The 23,799-nt window shown below is 39.8% G+C and overlaps 2 protein-coding genes and 1 long non-coding RNA gene across 3 annotated transcripts; 2 read left to right on the top strand and 1 right to left on the bottom strand.

The window, feature by feature from the left end:
* Positions 1-12,611: 12,611 nt before the first annotated feature.
* LOC122668681 lies at positions 12,612-13,292 on the top strand. The gene has a single exon (XM_043865217.1). The coding sequence runs from the start codon at positions 12,612-12,614 to the stop codon at positions 13,290-13,292; it is 681 nt and encodes a 226-aa protein (XP_043721152.1).
* Positions 13,293-14,184: 892 nt separating this feature from the next.
* LOC122667940 (probable protein disulfide-isomerase A6) lies at positions 14,185-23,108 on the top strand. The gene is made up of 11 exons (XM_043864430.1): positions 14,185-14,380; positions 17,930-18,014; positions 18,142-18,239; positions 18,339-18,394; positions 19,496-19,613; positions 19,767-19,794; positions 19,944-20,035; positions 21,968-22,124; positions 22,209-22,333; positions 22,496-22,595; positions 23,042-23,108. The coding sequence occupies exons 1-11, from the start codon at positions 14,229-14,231 to the stop codon at positions 23,105-23,107; spliced, it is 1,077 nt and encodes a 358-aa protein (XP_043720365.1). The 5' UTR covers positions 14,185-14,228; the 3' UTR covers position 23,108.
* On the bottom strand, positions 15,268-17,547 carry LOC122667943. The gene is made up of 2 exons (XR_006333880.1): positions 17,449-17,547; positions 15,268-15,421 (listed from the first exon to the last, which is right to left on the bottom strand). It is a non-coding gene; the product is annotated as an uncharacterized LOC122667943 (long non-coding RNA).
* Positions 23,109-23,799: the final 691 nt, after the last annotated feature.

Here is a 23,799-nt window from a genome sequence, read left to right as displayed (position 1 = left end):
CGCCTCAGTCTTGGCTATCTTGCTGGGCTTCTCTGCCACTCCCACGAACCTGGCATGAGCTTTAGCTTTTCTGGTGGACTCTTGCCCTGGTCCTCCAAGTATGGTGAGGATAGGAGGTCCCTTGGTGCCACTAGGTTCTGTGGCATCTCTCCGCTCTTCTGGGCGGTCTCTCTCTCGATCTGTTCTTCTTTCTTCTCGTCTCGGTTCCACTCTGTCTCCGTCGCGACCTCTATCTCCTTGGCCTGAGCGGTTGTCACGTCTCCCCTTCACATACTTGTTCAAGCTTCCTGCTCTTACCAGTTGTTCTATCTCTCTCTTCAATTGATAGCACTCCTCTATGTCGTGCCCATTCTCTTTGTGGAAGAGACAATATTTGTTAGGGTTTCGCTTCTCTGGCGCTGCTAGCATGGGTCGTGGCCAATGGAGTAGGTCACGGTCCTGGATCTACATGAGTATCTGGGACCTGGTGGTGTTCAGTGGTGTGAACTCAGGGGTGCTTGCCCTCTCACTTCTCTCTGGGCGGCGGTCTGTCCTCCTAGATGGGCGGTCGCTCTTCTCTTGTCGACGCTCTGTCCTCGACCTCTTACCCTCTTTGCGGTCATCAGGTGCTGACCTCTTATTGTCTTGTGGCTTGGCCTCGATTATTTTTGTTCTAGCTTGTAGTACCTCAGCCATATTTGCAAACTCGTTGCACCGCTCCAGGAGCTCTTTCATAGTCCTGGTCTCATGACGTGTCAGGTCCTTGATCAAGTCCAGGTCCCTAATACCTCCTGCTAGGGCTGCATGCTGTGTCTGGTCATCCAAGTCTCGAACCTCCAGGGACTCCTTGGTGAACCTGGTAACGTATTCCCTGAGAGATTCCCCAGGGTTCTGTACCACATTTAGTAGATTGACGGTGGTCTTCTTTTGCTTGACGCTGCTTTGGAAACGGGTGACGAATCTGTTCGCATAGCTCGCGAACGAGCATATAGATCTCGGTCGTAGCCTGGAGAACCATGATGTGGCTGCTCCCTTGAGGGACGCAGGGAATGCCCGACAGATACCACGTCCGACCCCCATACAGGCGTCATCATACCATTAAAGTAGTTGATGTGGTCATTAGGGTCATGGTACCACCAGTAGAGTTCAAAGGTGGGTAGTCGAAACCGGAAGGTAGTGTGGTCGACATGATCTCTGCCGAGAAGGGGTGTTGTCCGGGTATGGAATGTGTCTCGCCTTTGGTGCCTTCTTCAACCCTTCCCGACTTCTCATCCAGGTCGCGGAGTCTTTGATCGAGCTCCTCGTCCCGTGTCTGCCCCCACGCCTAGCCGGACGTTCGCTGCTACCCCGTTCACGCTCTCTCCTGGATGTCCCCTCCCGCCTTGAGTGTTGGCGGGATGGTGAATGGTCATGCCGTGATGAACCCTGTCGTGAAGGTGAGGGGCTTTCTTCTCTGTAGGTCCGGCTTCGTCGTGGTATGTGACCTTCTTCCAGTCGTCCGTCGAACACAGACCTCCGGACCGATCTCTGCGGGCTAGACACCCTCGCCCTGGGTGTTGGCGTCCTCCCACGTTCTGACCGTGGCGAGAGGTCTCTTGTTCTCCTGGGATGCTGGGAAGGCTCCCCCCGCTGCGGAGTGGGGGTTGCCTGTCGCGCAAGTCTCTCTGATCTCGCGCCCCTGGGAGATGATCTCCTAGGGTTTGGCTCTTGTTGAGGTATGGACTCCACCCTTGCTGATGGTGAAGTCCTCCGACGGTGAGATGTCGCACGCTGCGTCAGGTATTCTCGAAAGAGTCATTGTTCATCAAGGATCTGTCGTTGCAGGTCGTTGATCTGACCCACAGTGGCTGGAGCATTGGGGTCAGGTGTCACCTCCACCACCACATCGTCGGCCTCGTCATTGTTGGGCTCGGCGATCACGAATGGTCATTAAGGGGGATCTCCTCCTCCGAGGGACATGGTCCTAGTTGTTGGCTCTGCGCGAGAGCACTCTGGGGGTGGTGATCCATTCCTTGCTCCGTTGTTGGTGGTGGTAGTCTTCCTTCGTGCCATTGAATGAGTATGGAAGCGAGCTAGTAGCTGTAATGGCTAGCGTCGTTCCCACAAACGGCGCCAATCTGTTGCATCGAGAAATCGTCGAGCTGTCCTGCGAGTGCCGTCACCTGCAAGTGGACCAAAGGGGTCAACAGAGAGAACCGGTGTGGTCCCGGCCTAGGGCTCTCCGATGCCAAAGTTAGATCTCCTGGCGCAAATAGATGAATAGTGATTATTCAGTATGAGTTTAGATGTCCCTTGATGGGGTTGCGTACCTTGCCTTTTATAGTAGCATATGGCGGTGTGGAGAGTCCCCGTTTGATGGCGATTGTGCCGTTGAGTGGATAGAGGCCCTGGGTAACGGGGCTCTATCCTGATTGGCCATCTCCCCGTGGGAGGGAGTGTCCTGGTGGCATCAGGATCCTTGGTGGATAGATACCCGCGTGTGGTGATAACGTCCTTGGTGCTTGAATCCGTCTGGATGACGTGACCTCTAAGCGGCGGTCTAGAGTCCTGGTAGTGACATGAGTCTTAGCGATACGATCGGATCGTAGATGGGTGGCCCCCACCTCACGTGCCCACGATGTTGTGCCTGGGTGCAGGCCGCGCCTGGGTGAGGCTGCGCCTGGATGTGTGGCTGCGCCTAGGTGAGGCCGCGCCCAAGTGGTGGCCGCGCCTGAGTGAGGCCGCGCCCTGGTGAGGAGGCCGCGGCCTGGGTGAGGCCGCTCCCTGGTGAGGAGGCCGCGCCTGGGTGAGGAGGCCGCGCCTGGGTGAGGCCGCGCCCTGGTGAGGAGGCCGCGCCTGGGTGAGGCCGCGCCTGGGTGAGGAGGCCGCGCCCCCGAGTGGTGCTGGGACCCCGGTTCGTTCCCCTTAGCTATGGAGCGGGTCGTCTGTGACACGTGGCGGTCGTTGATTGGCCCGGTGAATATTGGATGTATCAGACGTACATTGATTTTTCATTTTGTTTTGCTAGCTGTTCAAACAATCTTCTTGCTTCATAGCTTTAAGCATTCCCCTAGTTTCATCTTCAACACCATTGAATCAAAATTCCTTGCATTTGTCTCGTCGAAATGGCATTCTTGGTCCTCCCTTTCTATCGGTAAAGAAGTCCTCAAGGCCATTGTTGCCCAATTCAATGCCCAAGACAATGTCCCCATCACTCACCTCTCTTACAATGCAAAATTGTCCACGGCCTTGAACAAAGTAAAGGAAGCGAATAACAAATTGAAGGACATAATGCACTCAAACAGTCACAAAGGTGGCCATGGGAAACATTATTTTGGCCTCCTCCAAAGCCCTCATGGCAGCCTCTTCTCTTCCAACCCCAAGCACCACCAACGCCTCCACATTCAAACACAGGGTCTCCAACTCCCACAAATATCACATCCCCTTTTGGAAAAATATCAACTCAATTTGTCTGTCCGTTAATTTCCTCAACTCCATCTAATAGAGGGTGAAAATGACCACTCTACTCCCTGCCCTACCCCTTGCCTGAACACATTGTTCGAGTGAGGTCCACCTCCCTCTATTAGATGGAATTGAGGAAATTGACAGACAAGCAAATTGAGGGGATAAAGATCCATCCCCTTTCCCCCACCTCTCACCCCCCAAAAAATAAAATAAAAGTACAAAGCACCAATGCGACAAGATTCTCGCTTCTTCCCTCAAATCTTTTGTAGCATGCAATTGTGGTTGTGGTCCTAACAATGCCTCCTCCGTCGATGGAGAAAGCAACACTTCACTCTTCAACTTCAATGTTATGTTCGGCCATCATGATCAAGTTCTTGCTACTTATGGAGGCAGGGGCGGGTTGGGGGAAGAAAGTGGGGTTGCATATGGGGGTGGGAGGAGGGAAAACGGAGGTCTAGGGGTGGGGGTGGGAGAATGGATTGTGAAAGGGATATGAGGGGAGGCAAGGAGGGACAGGCGAGGTGTGGGAGATACAAAGGGCATGGTAGGGGGTGGTTGCAGGGCAGCAGTGAGCTGCTAGAGGAGGAATGCTGAAGGAGAGGGGAAGGTATTGGGGGTAATATGAATATCTTAAAATGTAAGGGGAGAAAGAGAAGTGGAATTTTGCTTTTATGGAAGAATCAGAAAAGAAGTTTAGGGTGAGGGATTTTGAATAAATAAAGGGAAATGATAGTAATTGGCCTTCAAATTACTTATTTTGAAAAAAGAAAAACACAGAAAGGGAGCCCAACACGCCCATGGTGTTTCCAGCCGTTGAGCTATGCTGCACACATCCCTAGGCATGCGCCAAGATGTGTGCGGCACAGCTCAGCCGCTGGACACACGCCTCCTTGGAGACAATCCTGATCCAAGAAGAAGACGAAGAGAACATCTACATAATCCTATGCAGAAAAGCGAAAAGTTGATCAAGATGGACCTTAATCGGATCCAGATCTTCTACAGCGCACTGTCCGTAGCGGTCTGAGCAGCCCAGACACTGAGGCGTGCACATTGACCACCTTACCCCTGCCCGAGCCCCTTGCCCGAGCAGGGGTAAGGTGGTCATTGCATGTGCCTTAGTTTCTGGGCCGCTCAGGCCGCTATGGACAGCGCACCATAGAGGATCTGAATTGGACCTTAACCCTACAAACTACAAAATCCTATAAATTACCAAAATGACAAATTGCCCATGGACGATGATTTTTTACTCAATCCATTTGTTGATCCATGAATAATGAGGAGCCATTTTGTAAATATTAAATACGGTGGCACTTCATAAAAAGTTTCTCTTTGCAATGGACTCCGATGTAGGAAGGCCTTCCTTTCTTCTTTGGGGTGAGAATTTCATAGACTACTATACGGATACTTGGAGTTGGGCTTAAAATGGAAACTGTAAATATATTTGGTTCGATACAAGGTGTTTAAAGTATAAAGTGGTTAATAAATTGAACAAGACCTTCGAGAATACAGTTAAAATATTTTAAGAACGGAAAAAACAAAAAAACGAAAATGAATTATCAAGATTTTGTATGTTTAGATATGAAAAATATTGAAGGACGTATCCAATGCACAAGGCCCCCATTACTGTAGGGTATGGAGAGGACCATATGTAAGTAGCTTTACCCATGCTTTTCAGAGAATTTTTTTGTGTTTTTTTTAAACTTGAATCCACACCATTGCAATAGAACAATTCACAAATTGTGGGATCAATTCATAAACTAATATTTAATGGTAAATTATGGGACCAACTTATATCTTATTAACTTTTTGGGAAAAAAATAATTTTTTAAAAAGTTTTTTATTATTTTTTTTAGCTGAAAAAAGGTAAACATGTTTATTTTTTGGGGGGTATTTTTTTATGTATGTTAAGGATCAAATTGAAATATACAAAAAGGGGTGGGTAAAAAACAACATTTAAAACGTATTTTAAATTTAACAAAGACAACGGTCAAACCCAGAGCAACCAGTGAAATCGACAAAAAAAAAAAAAAAAAGATTTTGAAGCTCACTACAGTTCTTCCTTCTGCTGCTTAGGCCACAACGACGAAGGGAGAGAGAGTGTGTGCATGTGTGTCGCAGGGTACAAGTACTTGAATTCCTTTATTAAGTTGTACCAAGGTAGATTTCTTTACTTCTTGTATTGAATCATAGCTTTGAATAGGCTGTTGGGCTTGGATTTATCTGATCATGCTCAAGGTCATATTGAATCAAAGCCTTGAGAGAAAGGGAGGAATTTAGCTCGTCTCCAGGGAGGTGAGCGTCCAAGGTGTTGTTAGGGGGCATCCAACGGTTGAGCTATGCCACATACATCTTGGTGCATGTCTAGGGATGTGTGCGGTACAGCCCAATGGCTGGCAGCGTCCTGGGCATTCCCTATTCCTTGGAGACCATCCTGATTTAAAAGGGAGTTGAGCAGATTTGTAGCCATCATGCTAACCATAGTTATAAATATTAGTATTGAGATCTGTATTGATCTCCATTGATATTAAATATGTATTGGTCATATTAAATTGTATCGAATATTTTATCTTCAATCTTAATAAAAATCGTTTCACCGATAATGATTGGATAGGTATTGACAATAGATACGATCGATATTGACAAAGATCAGCTAATATGCCCAATTTGATACCAATATTTATGACCATGATTGTAACATTGCAAGGGGTTAGAGATTTTTTTGGAGGTGAGGGAGGTAATCACGGTGAGCCACCAAACTATCTCCATCCTAACTCCTAAGTATGTACAGAGAAAAGACAAAAATAAAACACATAAAACAAAAGAAAATTATTAGATTGATATTTTTATTTTAAAAAATTGTCTTATTAGTGAACAACATTGTAACCATATATAGTTACACGGAGAAAGAGCATTGATTTTGGGAGAGTGATTTCTGAGCTTGACATGGTGAGAGTCAGTCAATGAGGATGGGCGGGTCAGGGTTCATCCTTAGGAGGGAGAGAAGAGAATGCTGGCATAACCTAGCCGCCAATTTAAATATATTTTTCCTCACGTTTTTTGGGAAAAAGAGTGTTGTCCAGCTGCACATGTGTGTCATACGTGTCACGTGGTCTCTCATTTGTCATACAAGTGCATAGCACACCTTGTAGTAAGACAAAGGGGACGAGATAGATAGACAACGAAAGATTTTTATCCGGTGTTGTAATTGCAGCGTTGTCGTACTCATTGTATAGCGCTGGAGGTGCCATGTGGGGTCCATTGTGCACACATGGCACCAGCAGCATCACACAATGAGTACAATAGTGCTACAATTACAGCCGCGGATAATGATCCGACAATGAGAGGCGTTAGCATATAATACACAGCCTAACAACATTCTTTTTCCCCACTGTCTCGCTCTTTCTCTCCGAATACAACATCAAGACTTTATCAATGAATTGAAAACATCAAGACCCTTTCCCTTCTAATTTTTTTATTATTTATTAGTGACCAATTCCTAATCCGACCCAATAATGTGAATCGTTTTGGAGTAATTGGTCAATCCAATCCGATTGAAAATCAATTGTGACCAATTCCACTTACTTGAACCTTGCACCTACCTCTCCTTTGAGCCTATAATCAAATATGGGATCGGCCTCCATCAGTTTTTATTAAAATCGAAATGAAATCGGTCAAAATAAGTCCAGAATCCTTTGGAATTGGCCAAAACCCTAGAAATTGACATGAAGGAGCAAAGATTTTTCCAAAATATGTATTTTTTTTTTGTTTGCCGGATGGGGGTGGGTTTGTGTTGGGCGGATTCAATAAACTTGGGATTGATAATTTTCTATTTTACTAAATTAAAAGAAAGAAATAATGAATAAAAATGAAGATCAATCATGAATAATGGGCAATTCAATAAAATAAAATAAAAAAAGTTGCAAGAATCGGTGGGAATCAGGATTAGGCTTGGACGATTCATCTGATTCAATTCCGATTCCTCAAACCATGTTTCGCATCCTAATCGACGTGTTTCAGTTATGGGGGCCCAGTCTCTTCGGCCCAAACCCAATAGAGCACTGCAATCCAACATAAGACATGAAACAATAATACATCCAAAATTGAAATTCTTGTTAAAACGGCACACTAAGGCTGTGTTTGGTATGCATTCCAGGTCAATTTCGCATCCTTGAATGATTAAAATAGTTATTTTTATTGTCTTAGAATACAAAATCTACCTGAAATGCATACCAAACACAGCCTAAAGTAAACCAATGGATAGTTCCTCAAAACTAAAATTTTCTTTGGAGGTGCTGCCAATGCCAATCAAAAGGCTGGGCTTCTACACTGAAACCATTGTCTAGCCCAAGCCTGGCCTTGGCCTGAAATGGGCCCAATGGCCATCTCTTCTAATATTACCCAAGTCCAGTCTGTTGATGTAATAATTAGCGTAGGGTGGTCTCAAGTATCATTAAAATTTGGGTAAATTACATGTCATCCCCTGATTTTTAAACAAAACACAGATCATCCCCTGGTTTTTGAAAAAACTAAAATCACTCCCTCTACAGTAACGGTGTTAGTCTAGTGTTAATTATTGATGTGAAAGGACTATTTTACCCTTGTACTAAAACATTAGAATTAAATTTACAATGCATGCTAAAGGGTAGTTTAGGGATTTAAATTTATTTAACTGGGTGACATCATCACTTAACGACATAAACCTAACGTTAGGGACTAATTTGTCATAATGGGGACTAAACCAGGGGGTGATCTGAGTTTCGTTTGAAAATCAGGGGGTGACATCATTTACCCTTAAAATTTTAATGAAATGACAAAAAGACACCAAGAAAATATATATATATACAATAAAAGTAAAAGGAGTAAAAATGAACTTCAGTTGTTAGACTCTGGGAAAGGCCCATATCCAATCCATTTAGAAATAAATCTGGTCAATCCGCAGTGAAGGACTCAATTTTTGCATCTGCTAATTGATTGAATATGACCATTTAATATACTTGAAATGATTTTAATATTTATAATATTTAAAATCTGATCCTCATACAATGTTAAAATTCCCACAGATTTCCTTCACATGAAAGATAAAATGTTGTTGAAAGGTATATCAGTATTAGGATGGATGAAATTGGTCTTATAGTTGCATATCCATTTCTACCTCATTTCATAATGGGATTTTCTTATTGACACCTCTTTAAGGTGTAATAATTTGTAATCTTACTTTTTTGCCCTTTGGGTATGACACACATTTTTTTTCCACTGAAGGTAATAGTGTTATTTAACATGTGTACTCGAAAAATGTACATGAGAATGACACTTTTCGATATGTCACTTTCAATTTATTTTTGAAAACCCTTTCATTCCTCTGTCTTAAAAATCTTTTGAGAATAAGATAAGGGGGCAATTAAAAGAAAAACAAAGTTTTCCTTCAGCCACGATAAATGGGGATCCATTCACCGAAACAAGTTCAGATGCATGCGGGGGTATCAAAAGGGTATTTTGGAAACATACTAAAACCTAATAGGGGTTTGTGAACCTTAGGATGGTGGTTGAATGTTCACTGGGCGGTGGAGATTGTCCTTAAAAAAATGTGTTAAGTTTTAAACACATCTACAGAAAATATACTATAACACCCTTATTAAACAATTTTGCTTGTGAAACAAAAAAACCAATTCTTTTTTGTTTTTTTTGTTTTTTTGTTTTTTTGTTTTTTTGTTTTTTTGTTTTTTTTGAAGATGTAGATATTATTGGACATATGGTTGAGATAGAACCCAAAATTTCATGCGTGAATTTAAATGATTGAGTCATCCAATTGTCTTTTGATTAAGTTTATGTTTAGTATATATTCTTAGAATAGATGTTGGGTCTAGAACGCATTTTAAAACCGATTATTCTCTATTTTTCTTGATTCAAAATGAATTTATGCCACAAATCTATTTAAAAAATGTAAACCAAACACAATCTAAAATAGGCTCAAAATGATGAAATGTGTACTCCTTAATTACTCCCCCCTCCCCTCCATGGGAATATACAAAAAATAAATTAGCTACCCTGAAAACATTTTTAGGAAGTTAGCTTATTGGTGGACTAATGACTTTAGGAAAATTTATGAAACATCCCTTGAAAATGGATCGATACTCAGATCACCCCCTGCATGAGAGCCCTATACTCACATTAGTTCCTACCATTAGTTTAACACTGTTAAATATATTTAAATCCCTAAACTACCCTTGACTAATGTAGCGTTACTATTTTACCTTTGAATCTAAAACCCCCAATATCCATCTTTTTCCTTACATGACCTGCAACTTAATCTCTACAATTTATAGGGTTTCTAAATTGCAGGTAGAAACCTGCAAATCGCGATTAATCGGAGTGGCCACCTACTCTACAACTCCCGACTCTACCCTCTCTCCCTAACCTACCATGCCACCCTGCAAATCCATAACCATTGCCACCTTCATTCTCAATCAAAGTTTAGGGAGGTTCAGGGAGATCAGGGTACACAAACTCCATGAGATTATAGAATTTGTTTCACAATCCCCTACCCAATTTGAACCAACAAGAATCCATCTCAAAAATCAACTAACAATTAAAGGGTTAGATCTGAAATCAGGAACCGGCGGTAAGTTCAGAACCAGATTAAAAATCGGTTCTGCAAATCTCAATTCAGCAAGTTCTTGGATCCAAATTTGTTGGAATGGAATCGGCCTAAGTAATGACTTCAGCCTCCCAAATTTGACGCTGAAAGGAGATGATACGAGAGAAAAACATTTAGCGTTGTCGCTACTGCTATGGCCATGGATCTGCAACAAAAACAAAGCTCCCCTGTGGTTCTATTTATAGGCTCCAAATCAAACACAAGTACACAACCTACAAACCAGATCTTATTTGAACATTATATAACGGGAAATTACATTTTTTTTCTAAAAAAAAATTACTCAATTACAGGTTTTGCGGTTTTCTCCTTCGGTGGAGGGTTTTTTTTTTTTTTTTTTTTTAACAATTAGCAAATTTTCCAAGATTCAAAAACCTAAAATTGAAGATCACAACATCCAGTGCAAGAGAATATCCAGGTTTAACCAAATAAATGTATACAAGTAAACCAGAACCCTAGAGCAAAGATTATGACCATTTTTGCAAATTCACATCTTGTTTGCTCTTTCTCTTATTCCCAAAATTTATTTAATATTATATTTAATGCAGAGTAAAAAAAGGGTTTACATTTAGGAATAAGACAAGGGTAAAAAGTGACGTTACAATCTTTTTGTAACCAAGGTTAGTCACAACTCACAACTAGATTTTCTCATTAAGTGTAAATTAACCTTAAATAAATAAAGGAAAGGGGTTTGGTGGTCCATCGTTCATGCACTTTTAGATACTAAATGTAAAGAGAAAAACAAATAGGAGGATATTATCAACGATCCGTCAAATAAGGGACGTGTTTTACTCAATTTCTATTGTATGGTGCTCTAAACCACAATATCATTCACTAGAGAATTTTCTTCTATAAGTAAATATGCATCTTAAAAAGGTCATAGTAGTTCCACTTCAACCGGGTTCTTTATTAGTTTTTATGTTCAAAACCATTTTGGCAAATAAGCTCCCAAAACCATCTCATCCCATTTTACAATTGATCCCAAAATCAACTCAGAGAATCATCTCATGTAATAATGAGATGGTTTGGTTCTGGGTTCTAATAGATTGTAATAAGATGAGAGATTAAATAAATATTATATTATTTTGGGTAAAGTGTTTTAGTCCCACATCGGAAAACTACAAGAGTTATAAATGATATTTATTATATTACCTTCTTTATCTCTTGAGTTAAACCGAAAATGGAGACATTCTACGGTGTATATGCAACTACGCCGTCCGAGCACACACGCGCACGTGCAGTGTGGGCTGTAGAGGTGTTAGTGGCGTACGCACGCACTTAGCACGCTTCAAACAATTTGATATGATATGTTGATGTGAACAACTTCATCTCTGGTTTAATCTAGACCGTTAGATCGGATGGCAATCGATCTAATGGTTTAAATACAAAATGAACAGATATGTCTCTTCAGAAGAGATGCTTCACTTCTATAAAATAGAAAAGCAGTGTTGAAACGAAATCTCTCTCTCTCTCTTTTACAATCAATGTCTCTCAAAGAAATTCTTTGTTTCATCTTTATTGCTTTGTTGAGTCTTGAAGGTGTAATTTGTCATATGGGGACAAATATGTCCTTTAAGACAGCGAGTACGCGTTCAAAGCAGATTACGATTTCCTTCTCGATTTGATTTTTTCTATCATATATTAGTTCTGGTTTCAATTCCGATACCAAGTTGACATCTAATATTTCCGTAGGCCTAATAGGATGGGCTTACTGTTTTTTGCTTGATGGCCAGAGTGTTTTAACATCTGCAGGATTTGCTGTTTTAACCGATGAAATGAAGGCTAAGCTACTTGGAATCTTGCAGGGGTGGAAACATGTTGTGATTGACAAAATCCAATTGAAAGAAATATGGATCAATAACCGGACTCTACACAGCTTTTTGGTAGCCAAACAGGATAATACTGTTCCTTGGCATATCATCCCTATCTTTTTTGAACTAGCTGAACTAACCTCCAACTTCTCAACTGTACAATTTAAATACAAAAACAATATATGGTCCCGTACTTTGCGCTCTTTAGCTAGTTTCTCTATTACTAATAGAACTGGTATCTCCCCTTTTCTTTATGATGTAAACACGTTTTGCACTCTTTAATGTTATAAACTATCTTTTCTCATAAATAAAAAAAAAAAGAGGGTAATTTACACATACCACCCCTGAGGTTTGACGAAAGGATATTTTCACCCCCAGTTTTGGAAAATTCTGCATACCCCCCTGAGGTTTGCAAACGGTAACAAATAAGCCCATTCCGTCAGTTCATGACTAACACTGTTAAAAATTAGACTTGACCTGAGAGAATTGCCCTTCTAAGAAGAACCCAAAAAAAAAAAAAAAAAAACCTGCAACTTATCTTCCCAAAAATTGATTGGGGAAGATGAGTTGCAACCATCCCAGCGTCCCATTGATTCATTAAAACGTTTGCCACTCAATCATTCCTCTTCAACCTCTTTGCCTGAACCGAATCATCACCATCTTTACTATCACTCTCTGCTCCACAAGGAATCCTCAATATCGGAGTTGCCGTGCTTGATAGCTCCATGCGTAGTATGCCACTCTACACCCATGTCTCCGCCTCTGCCGTCGAATACCGAGATCTCATGGGTGAAGAAGCCCATACCCCTCACCACACCCACCATCCACCACCCAAGATCCAGCTCCGCCGCACCAAGAGCGAATGCTCCGAGACCTGCAACGACACCGTGTTGCAGAAAACTGGCTCCATCGTTAACGATTCTGATATCGGGATCGGCCGAGGTAGTAGCGTTGGGGGAAGAATACCATCGCTAAAATTTATCATGACGGCCACCCCCAATGGTTCCACGTACGCGGATTCGGAGATCGGACCAGCACCGTCCGTATTGGCGGTGGAGGACTTCTTTCAGGCGAATGAAATAGGGAGTTCAATACTGGAGGGTTGGAGCATGGAAGAAGGTAGCATTGAGGGGCTTAGATCGAAACTGGATAGGTGGCGAATGGAGCTTCCACAAATTTACGATCGTGGGTACTGGACTTACCGGACACCTCGCCAACATACTCGCAAACACACCGACGGCGAAATTGGGGGAGGATTGTTCTCGTGCTTTGGTAGCTCATATGGGTGTGAATGTACCTTCTTCTGTGGGCCTAGATCAAGGAAGAAGAAGCTTGGACATCATGACAAGTATCCACAAAGCCCTTCTGAATCTCTGATGCTATCTAAACCCAGTCGTCTCTTATAAGTTTTAGGGTTAGGTTTGAGGGTGGAGTAGAGAGTTTTGGAAACTTTGATTGTGGCCTCTGCAAGTGCTTGATTGTGGCATACAATGCTAGAAAGATACTAAAGCTCTATTGGATAGAATTACAATGCTTTGTACGGGGCATCAAAGGAAAGACAGGGAGTGATGGTGAACAAATCAAAGTTTAGGGTTAGGTTTGAGGGTGGAGCAGAGAGTGATGGTGAAGATGGTGATGATTCGGTTCAGGCAAAAAGGTTGAAGAGGAGTGATTGAGTGGCAAACGTTTTAAGGGATGGCTGCAAGTTTGCAACTCACCTTCCCCAATCGATTTTGGGGAAGATGAGTTGCAAGTTTTGTTTTGTTTTTTTTGGGTTCTTCTTAGAAGGGCAATTATGTCAGTTCAAATCTAATTTTTAACAGTGTTAGTCATGAACTGACGGAATGGGTTTATTTGTTACCGTTTGCAAACCTCAGGGGGGTACGCAGAATTTTCCAAAATTGGGAGATGAAAATATCCTTTCATCAACCCTCAGGGGTGGTATGTGTAAATTACCCCAAAAAAATAAGTTAACATCTAATATTGCCATTTTTTCCGATAAATAAAAATGTGGGAAGTGTTTCCTGTTAGGGGGGGGGGGGGGATATGCACTTGAAAGCATCAGGCGGGGCAGTCAATTGGTATTTCATGGGGGTAGACGATCATTTCACACCCTCATGTGTCTGGGCACAGACACCATGCTTCCCCACATAAACCATTTCCCCATACGGATATGGCCATTTTGAAAGAAAATGAAAAAGAGATTACATATTTACATTAGATGATCAGACGGCATTAAGAGATTCTTAAAAATAAAAAAACTTCCTAGCAGCCCGTTGCCATCCCTTTTTACTTATATACTTCTCCTCGTGGAGGAAATCAGAGAAAAAGAAGAAGAAAAAATGGCGACCTCTCAGATCTGGTTTACTGTCGGAATACTTGCTCTTCTCTTTTTATCAGCATTTGCAGACGATGTAATCGTCCTTACTGAACAGAACTTTGAGGAGGAGGTTGGACAGGACCGAGGAGCTCTTGTCGAATTTTTCGCGCCGTGGTATGAATTTTAGTCACTGAATGCATTCAATAAATTTCATCTAAAAATAAATAAAATAAAGTTGGATACTCCTGTTTGTGCTGTTATGTAATGTAGAATTGTTCAGTTAAACGTTGTTGAGCTGTGGAAGCGTGGGATTTCGATCACGTACATACATTTGAGATCTGCAAGACTGCAATCTGCATCGTTAGGGTTTTGTGGAATAATCTGAACCATGATTATCCATCTATAGAAATCTAAGATAGGATTAGTAAGTTTCGATTGAATTAGATGTGTAGCCTGACCGGTCTTGTTTTGAAACTTGTAAACATAGGTAGTTCTCTGACTCGAAACATATAGTTCTAAAGAGTTTCATTATTTTATTGTGTGTTTGAGATATTTTTTCTTTTTAATAACTTTTACCTTCTCCTACCTTCTCCTTTGGCTCTGTTATCTGTGCTTTTGGATTGTTCGACGACGTTTGAGGTTCTGAATTGAGTTTTCTTCAATTATTCGCATGTCGATTATATAAACCTCTCGCAATGGATTTTCCTTTCTGTTTTTCTTTTTAATCTTTAAAATTTAAATATCTTGCTTTGAAGCAAGAGCATTTGCTATGCTAATGCTTAAGTCTCTCTCTCTCTCTCAGGAGTACTTTTAGGTTTGTAATAGCATTAATTGGTTTTTGGAGGATTAGAAACATGACGGTTGCTTTCCAATTGGCTATTTTTACATTAATTTCTAATTCATTAATCTTACTGATTTAGTACCTGTTGTCTTTGCTTCTCCTCGTACACCTATGTATAATCGCTGATTCATCAAGAATAAACAATAAAAGCACTTCGAATTGTTTATTCATTGCCAGATATGGCTTAGAACCAGTAGTTCATTTTCTAATGGATCTTTCCATTTTAATACTCCATCCAAGAGTTATCAATATTTATCAAATCTGTTCCTATCTAACAAAATGCTATTCGATCAAATGACTACTACATTTTTGAGAAAAAGTTGCTTTTCCGGATGAAATGAAACATTTGATTCATGTAACAAGAGAAAGATTTCCTGATGCAGGGAAGGATTATCTTACATACTCCCGCAGGAAGAAGAAGGGCCAGGCCCAACTCGATAGGGGCTGACTTCAGCCCATTCATGGGCTTAGTAGTCCAGCCCAGCTGTGGGTTTAATTAGCTATTTAGACTTTTATTTAAGTAGTTAAGTTTTCCTATTTGGATTATGTTCCTAAGTTTCGTATTAGCAATAGGATTGGGTTTCCTAGTTCGATTGTTTTTCTGTTTTAGTTTTTATGTAAGCTTGTAAGAGTCATTGGCTGAGACACCATTTAAGAGATTAAAGTTTGAAGTTATGCAACTCTGCTGTGCTATTCAGTCAGTTATGACATGAAGCTTGGACAGAGGGATTCTAATCCAGTTGGTGGGAAGCCTTGATTATCTCCTTATCTCTCATTATACTCCGTTTTATTACGATCAAGGTACTGCTTTATCACCCCATCGATTGGCATTCCTATTCTGAGGTTTCATTTTCTGATTACTTTAGATTTCATCCTCATATCTGTTATTAGTATTAGCAATCAACTCCTGATATTTCAGCCTCATTAATCTCTGATTTAGCCACCTGTGCCATCCATGGTTTTGGTCAGTTAAGTAAGATTTCTTTGATCACCTGATACTGATTTACTTATCAGGTTAGGACAAGCTTTTGAGGTTTTCAAGGCCTTCCTAAAAGGGGCTCTCGACCAGGTTTTGAAGCTGATCTGACTTGTAGATCTGCTGTTATATAAAATCACATGATTCTATCTATTCATCTGAACCAGACTTGAGATTTCTTATTTAAATCTGGCCATTAGACGATCCAGATTTTCGGATTTGATTGAACCAGCCTAGAGTGAAACTTGATCTGAGAGTGGGGCTATTCTGACTCTCTGATTTGGTTTAATTTGAAACCTCCTTTCTGCTGTGTTTCAGTTTCAGATTTGAAACTTTCCTAATTACTTTTAATTTGACCGTTAAATCATTTGCCATCTTCTAAGGGTTATTCCTATTATTAATTTGTGATTGATTGTCAAAGTTTGACCTTCATCTAAGAAGGTTGACTTTTTATTTGGGCTTGCTTGGGATCTTGCCTGGGAGGCATAGTTGTCAAGGCTTTGCCTAGGCGTCCAGGCAGATTTCTAGGTGCCTAAGCGGCTGCTGCCTTATTGTAGGGCGCCTTGCATCGGTTTAATTGGTATCGAACTAGGTTCTGACACTAATTCATGTTAAGTAAATGTTTTTATATTTGTTATTTCGTTTACTTGAGATATAATTCATAAATAATCAAATACCCCCTATATGAATCCAATAAAAATAGTTAAAAAATAAAATTCCAAAAGGATAAAAGTCAAACCCCCCAGTTCAAGAACAAAAATTGGATTTTTGGCGGTAGGTGAAATTTTCAACTTTCTAATGTTGGGGTTTTTCTCAAATCTAAAAATTCCATAAACCTTAATATGATAAAAATCATAAAACATTGCTAGAAACCAAAAGTGCGGTAAAATATTCATTTGTTTTGCTATCTAAAAAGATATTTTCATTCAGAGGGATCTTGACAGCATTTTCGCACACCAAATAAGGTTTGACCGGAACATAACTCCTTCGATATAAATCAGATTTCAACAATCTTGGATTTGTTGGAAAGCTGGTTTTGTGCTTTACCTAATACAAAGAGTCTCATACTCTCATGTAAAAATAAAATCATTTGATCAATCAAATTTCTTAGAGAACAAGAACATTTCTCTAAATCGAGAGCAGGTTAATTACTTATTGATAACATCATATTTTCTAAGAACAGTATAAACCAAATGTGAGACTAGGTATACCTGAAAATGACCAATTCCAAGAACATATAAACCAAATGTGTGTTTTGATTGTTTCACACAGATAATTGATATATTAAAAAAATAATACTGGAACGCGATTTAGGCTGCCTAAGCGCTTAGTGAGGACCTCGAACGCCTTGGATCGCCTAGCGCCTTGACAACTATGCTGGGAGGTATTTATTCTGAACCTAGGTTTATTCCTACCTATCCCCACCATTTCCCTTAGCCGGAAAGATATGTGGCTATGAGAGGATTAAGTGGAATAGAATTTATTGCTCAATAAATTGAAAGCATCAATTTAATGGCTGTCTATTTGATTTCGTAAAAAAAGAGTGAAGGTGATATGTGACACATTTATTCTATTTGGACATATCCGATTTTTTATTTTTTTTTTAATTTCTATTTCATGTCTGGCTCTAGTGAATAATATAATGGCCTATTTTTTAATTTTATTTTGTGTCTAGCTCTAGTGTAATCATAATTGAAATGGTTTTGACTATAACATTATTGTAATAATGTTTTCGTAATATCCAGTTTGTTGAATCTGTTTTATGGTGGAATCCCATGTCTTTTTGAGTAGAAGGTTGTATAAAAAAAAAAGGATGATTGAAGCTTATACTCTGCATGGAGCTGCTCATCCTTTTCCTTTTATATTTTTGGTTTATGCATTGATATTGATTCCTTTATCCTGACAGGTGTGGGCACTGTAAGAAGCTTGCTCCAGAGTATGAGAAACTTGGTGCAAGCTTTAAGAAAGCCAAAACTGTTCTGATTGGAAAGGTCAGCATTGATACTTGTAACTAGTATTCATTTATTATTCCTATCTTGGTTTGATAATACATGCAAACAGGAGTAGAGAAATCTATTGAAATATTCTAAATTTGATTCCATTTTACTCTTGGAATAGGTGGATTGTGATGAGCATAAGAGTCTGTGCAGCAAATATGGGGTTACTGGATACCCTACAATTCAATGGTTTCCTAAAGGTTCCTTGGAACCAAAAAAGTGAGGAAAATTTTCTTGGCACTTATTCCTTGACTTTATTTGAACCCCAAACTAGTTATGCCTTCAGATAAATGATAGTTGAATGTATGTCCTGGGTAGGTATGAAGGACCACGTACAGCCGAATCGCTTGCTGAATTTGCGAATAATGAAGGAGGTAATACAACCTTGAATTGTTACTTGATACGCCTGAGGTAGAGGATTTTCAGATTATCAAGGCATGACTTTTTGTGGTTGCTAGTTTTGAGCCATGAATCTCCACAAATTACCACCTTTTTTTTTTTGGGGGGGGGGGGGGGGGTGTGGAGCGATGTAACTTTGAATGGAATCAGTATGTTGATTACAGAGTTTTGACATTTCATTTATTTGAGTTTTCACACTGCTGATATTTCAATCAATTCAGATAGGCCTGATACACATTCTCATTGTATTCTAAATACAATTAGGAACTTTTTGATATTCGGTTCTAATTTTGAATAGGGCAAAAAGTGTAAGCTTATATCTTACTGGATTGTTTATATTAAATGTCTTATTTGTATGAGATGTACCTTTGGATGGAATCAGTATGTTGATTACAGGGTTTTGACATTTCATTTATTTGAGTTTTCACACTGCTGATATTTCAATCAATTCAGACAGGCCTGATACATATTCTCATTGTATTCTAAATACAATTAGGAACTATTTGATATTCAGTTCTACTTTTGAATAGGGCAAAAGGTGTAAGCTTTTACCTTACTGGATTGTTTGTATTAAATATCTTATTTGTATGAGATGATATCCTTAGCTATTGCCAATGTTGACCTTTTCCATTTGATGTTCTTTTTCCTAGTAGTTGCAGCTACACCTTACAAGTTACAACATGGTTCTTGTGATGTAAAATATCCTCCAATTCCCCTTTCTTGATATGAATGTCTCTATTTGTTCAATCATATGCTTGGAGTTTTATTTCTTGGAGCCTTCAGAATTTTTTTCTAGTCAACATATTCATATTTATATCTTGGAGCCTTTAAAAATTTTCTTGTAATTTTTGTCTAAACATACATTTTTCTTCTCATGGTTTGTACTATTTTCTGCCATTGGCTTCCGTTGCCAAATGAACATTTTCCTGTGATTTTTATTAGCATACATTTTTCTTCTTATAGTTTGCACTATTTTCTGGCATTGGCTTGTATTGCCAAACGAACATACTTTAAAACATTAGCGCATGAATTAAAATGTTGGAGAAATCATTGATATAGCTTGTAATTATCCGCAGGGACCAACGTGAAGATAGCTACAATCCCATCACATGTGGTGGTGCTAACAGCAGATAATTTTGATGAGGTTGTTTTGGATGAAAGCAAGGATGTTCTGGTTGAGTTTTATGCTCCATGGTAAGAATGCATGTTCAATTGTCTCTGTATTTTTAATTTCACAGACATTATTGATTTTCAAATAAAACTTCTTTTTAATTACCACATCCTGTAACTATAATGGATAATTTTTGTGTTCTTTGTTGTAATGTACTATATTTTTGTCTTTTGCAGGTGTGGCCATTGCAAAAGTCTTGCTCCTGTGAGTCTAGAGTCTAGAACAGTAACATCTGTTGAATATCTTCTCTAGAAGGCTTTTGTGCCTTAACCGGAGTATTTTAATTATAAAAACCCCTCCAATACAGAAAAAATGTGGTGTACTAACAGTTTTAAGGTTCTGATGTTTTGTAGATCTATGAAAAGGTGGCAACAGCATTTAAAATGGAGGATGACGTAGTAATTGCAAATCTGGATGCTGACAAATACAAGGATCTGGCTGAAAAGTGAGTCCACAAATATTTAGGATCTCTTCTGTGTAGAAATGCTTTTTGATTATAGATTCAAGCTAGAAGACAATTATTCAGAGAAAACTAAAGAACTACGAAGAGGAAAAACAAGTAAATTCACTACCTAGATTTTGTAACAAATATAAATTTGCATTAGTTTTTAACCCCCTCTCCCCCCCCCCCCCCCCCAAAAAAAAAAAAAAAAAGAAGCACTAGTAAAGAAAGGTGTGCCCAGTGCACAAGGTTCCCACCACTACGGGGTTTGGGGAGGGTCATAATGTACGCAGCCTTACCTCTACTTTCGCAGAGAAGCTGTTTCCAGACTCGAACTTGCGACTAGTAGGTCACAATGGAGCAACCTTACCGTCTGTAAAGAAGATAATTTATTAATTCTTATTTCGGTAGCTTTTTTATAATTCAATCTTAGTGACTATGAGCAAATATGTTTTAGTATGCTATACGTTTACATTTAAATATCTCCTTACACCCCCAACCCTCCCCCCCCCCCCCTCCTAAAAAAAAATATTAGCTTATTTACATGTGTTATGTGTTTGTTTAAGAATTAAAGTAGGATGGTGAGAGATACTGCCAAGTGACTATTTCAGATATTTGGGGTCTATCATACGCAAAGAAGGTGATATAGATGATGATGTTTCACAAAGAATTAAATTAGGATGGATGAAGTGGAGAAGTGTGACCAAAGTTCTGTGTGACCGACACATTCCTTTAAAGCTTAAAGGAAAGTTCTATAGGACTGTTGTCCGACTGGTTATGATGTATGGGGTGAAATGTTGGGCTATTAAGAAGTGCCATATAGTGAAGCTATGTGTTGCAGAGATGAGGATGTTAAGATGGATGTGCGGTAAAACTAGGAAAGATTACGGTGAGGAACGAACGTATTAAAGCTGATGTGGGATTTGCCCCGATCAGCGATAAGCTCCAAAAATGTCCCTGAGGTGGTTTGGCCATGTACAACGGAGGCCTGGGGATGCCCTAGTAAGGAGAAGTGATTTGATGCCGATTGAAGGAGCTAAAAGAGCTAGGGGCAGGTGCCGCAGGCCTAAAAGGACCATAGGTGAGGTTGTGAAGAATGACATACATAGTCTGGGTCTTGTACCAAGTATGACCTTAGATAGAGCCTATTGGAGGGTAAGGATCCATGTTATCGATACTATGTAGCTGAGATTTTCCTAAATTCCTCGGCTATCCTCTTTCCTCTTACTTTCATTCTTCATTTTCATTACTTACCTTTCTTATCCCATTTCTTTTTAAGTTTCTCTTACTTTCCTTTCCCTTTGTGAGGACCTCAGATTTCTCTACTTTGTTTTTGAAAGGATCCATGTAGCTGACCCCATTTAGTTGGGATAAGGCTGTGTTGTTGCTGTTGATTTGTTTGCTTAAGAAGGCTCCAAAAGACGTTGAAAATGAGTATTTTTTATGGAGAAAACAAATATGGATTTGCATTGATGTTGTGAGTTCTGATAATCCCATGATATGCAAGGGCAATCTGTATGGATTTGGAAATGTACCCCCACATTTTATCCCCTTTGTTGTTAAGTTATGCCTGTACTGTGATACTAGTGTCCTCACTTACTGCAATAAGGACGCTTCTTTTCATGTAGAGGTAGATCAAATTTTATGTTGTTTGCCATTACATACAGTGATGAATAAATAGCATGGTGTTGATCATATGGTGAGGTCTCATCAGAGGACTTTTTGTGTCTTGAACGGTGCATGTAAAACTGGAATAATCTCACACTATTCTGAACAAAAGCAGTTGATTTCCCCTTATATGTACTCGTATTCTATCATTGAGATGATTATTTCGGTATACCGTTGGTGCATGTTGACTTTTGTTAATTTTTCTCAAAACCATTCAAACATTACGGGATACGTACTGTTCCTGATGTACTATTTGTCCTCATTCAGGTATGGTGTTAGTGGCTATCCTACATTAAAATTCTTCCCAAAGAGCAACAAAGCTGGTGAGGAGTATGATGGTGGCCGAGATTTAGATGACTTTGCCACTTTCATCAATGAGAAGTGTGGCACTAGCCGAGATGGGAAAGGACAGCTTACTTCCAAAGTTTGTTACTTGTAATCCAGAAGCTTACAAATGTTATTAGTAATTCTTTTTTTCCAAGGGTTTTATAACTTTTGTGCTTGTCAGGCTGGTATTATTACAAATCTTGATGAGTTAGTGAAGGATTTTATAACTGCTGGTGATGATGAGAAGAAAGCACTCTTCTCTAAGTTAGAAGAGGAGGTTGAGAAGCTCAAGGGTTCAACTGCAAGGTAATACAATTTTCAGGAGAGTGAATCTTTACTTCATATTTTGACAAGTCCTATGGTGAAAATTGAGTATAATTGATGGATGACACATTGGGATGGTGCTAAAAATAATTGCTGTTTGCAATCTTGCGTTTATGAAATACGATCTCTTGTGAATTTGAGCAGGTATGGTAAGATTTACTTGAAAGCTGCCAAGAGCTGTATGCAAAAAGGCTCTGGTTATGCGAAGAATGAAATAGAGCGGCTACAGCGTATACTTGATAAGGTAAAATTGCTCAACTTAATGTCATTATCTTCCCTGCCGTCCACCGGGGGTGGGGGGTTGGGGTTGGAAGTCTATCTGAAAGGAGGAATTGCCATGGTGTTGGGTTTGGAAGTCTATCGAAAAGCAGGAATTGCAATGGGGTGGGACATAACGGGCCTATCCAGCCCCTCTTTTGATTCCATAAAATCATAAGATTTCCTAGGGGTTTATAGAGGGGTAGCTATCTTACGTTTTAGTTTTGGGTTCTACAGCCCGCAAATGTTTTACTTTCATTTTTAGTTTTTGGGGGGCTGGGGGTGGCCGGTATTGAACTTGACCCGTTGCAACCGTATTTTTATCCTATTGCAGTAGTTTAAAAAATTCTTAGCTGATGACCATTATTATTTCTTATCTTTGTGGGTTCTTTTTTTATAATAATAATAATTATTATTTTTGGGGGTGTACAGTCAATCGCCCCAGCCAAGATTGATGAGTTCACACTGAAGAAGAACATCTTGTCTACATTTGTTTAATTGGAGCTCGATGATGGCCTATGGCTCTCTTGAGTTGTTGTGTTCTCACCATTTCTTGAAGTTCCTTGAGCTGAAGGCTGATATTCACATGAGCTTCCGTTTGTTGCATGGGAGGCTTCGATTTTAAAAGAATAGCTCCTTGAGCCGTTGAAAAGAGAGAACAGTTTTGGGTTACAGCAGTAATTATTTCTGATTGATAGTAATGTCTTTAAATTTAGATATTAATTTTTTTTTTTTGGTGGGTTTAATATTGTTCACTGTAGCATTTTATTTTTGTACTACTCGTTATGGTTATAACCTGCATAGCTAAAAAGTGTTTAGGTCATTTGGATTTATTTGCATATGGCTATCTCAGTTGGAAGGAAAATTATGCCAACACAAAACTAAAACGGAAATATTTATAATCATTTTACCCAAAAAGTAAGATTTTATAATCGTTGTCAGTATGTGTAATTAGCTCCACAACATTCTAATTTTGATTATTATTATTTCTTCTACCAAAAAAAAAAAAAGATTATTATTATTTCTTACTGCAATTAAATCTTTTGGATTTAAAAAGTAAAGGAAGAGTGCCTCTTAGCAAGCAGCATAGAGGAGCACCACTCCAATTAGGTGCAGTGGAATGGTGAGGGCAGCAAGGTCATTTCATGCGAAGAAGAGATGGGATGCGTGAGTGTATTTTTCCTTGGTGG

The sequence above is a fragment of the Telopea speciosissima genome, chromosome 7, assembly GCF_018873765.1.
Source record: "Telopea speciosissima isolate NSW1024214 ecotype Mountain lineage chromosome 7, Tspe_v1, whole genome shotgun sequence".
Classification (NCBI taxonomy): Eukaryota; Viridiplantae; Streptophyta; class Magnoliopsida; order Proteales; family Proteaceae; genus Telopea; species Telopea speciosissima.
Note: the sequence above shows the minus strand (reverse complement) of the source record. Positions and strands in the feature narration are given on the sequence as shown.

Coding starts and splice junctions, on each gene's coding strand:
- LOC122668681 (XM_043865217.1), top strand. CDS start 12,612: ATGCGTAGTATGCCACTCTACACCCATGTCTCCGCCTCTGCCGTCGAA.
- LOC122667940 (XM_043864430.1), top strand. CDS start 14,229: ATGGCGACCTCTCAGATCTGGTTTACTGTCGGAATACTTGCTCTTCTC. Junction 18,395..19,495: donor ATTTGCGAATAATGAAGGAG/GTAATACAACCT, acceptor AATTATCCGCAG/GGACCAACGTGAAGATAGCT. Junction 19,614..19,766: donor GTTGAGTTTTATGCTCCATG/GTAAGAATGCAT, acceptor TGTCTTTTGCAG/GTGTGGCCATTGCAAAAGTC.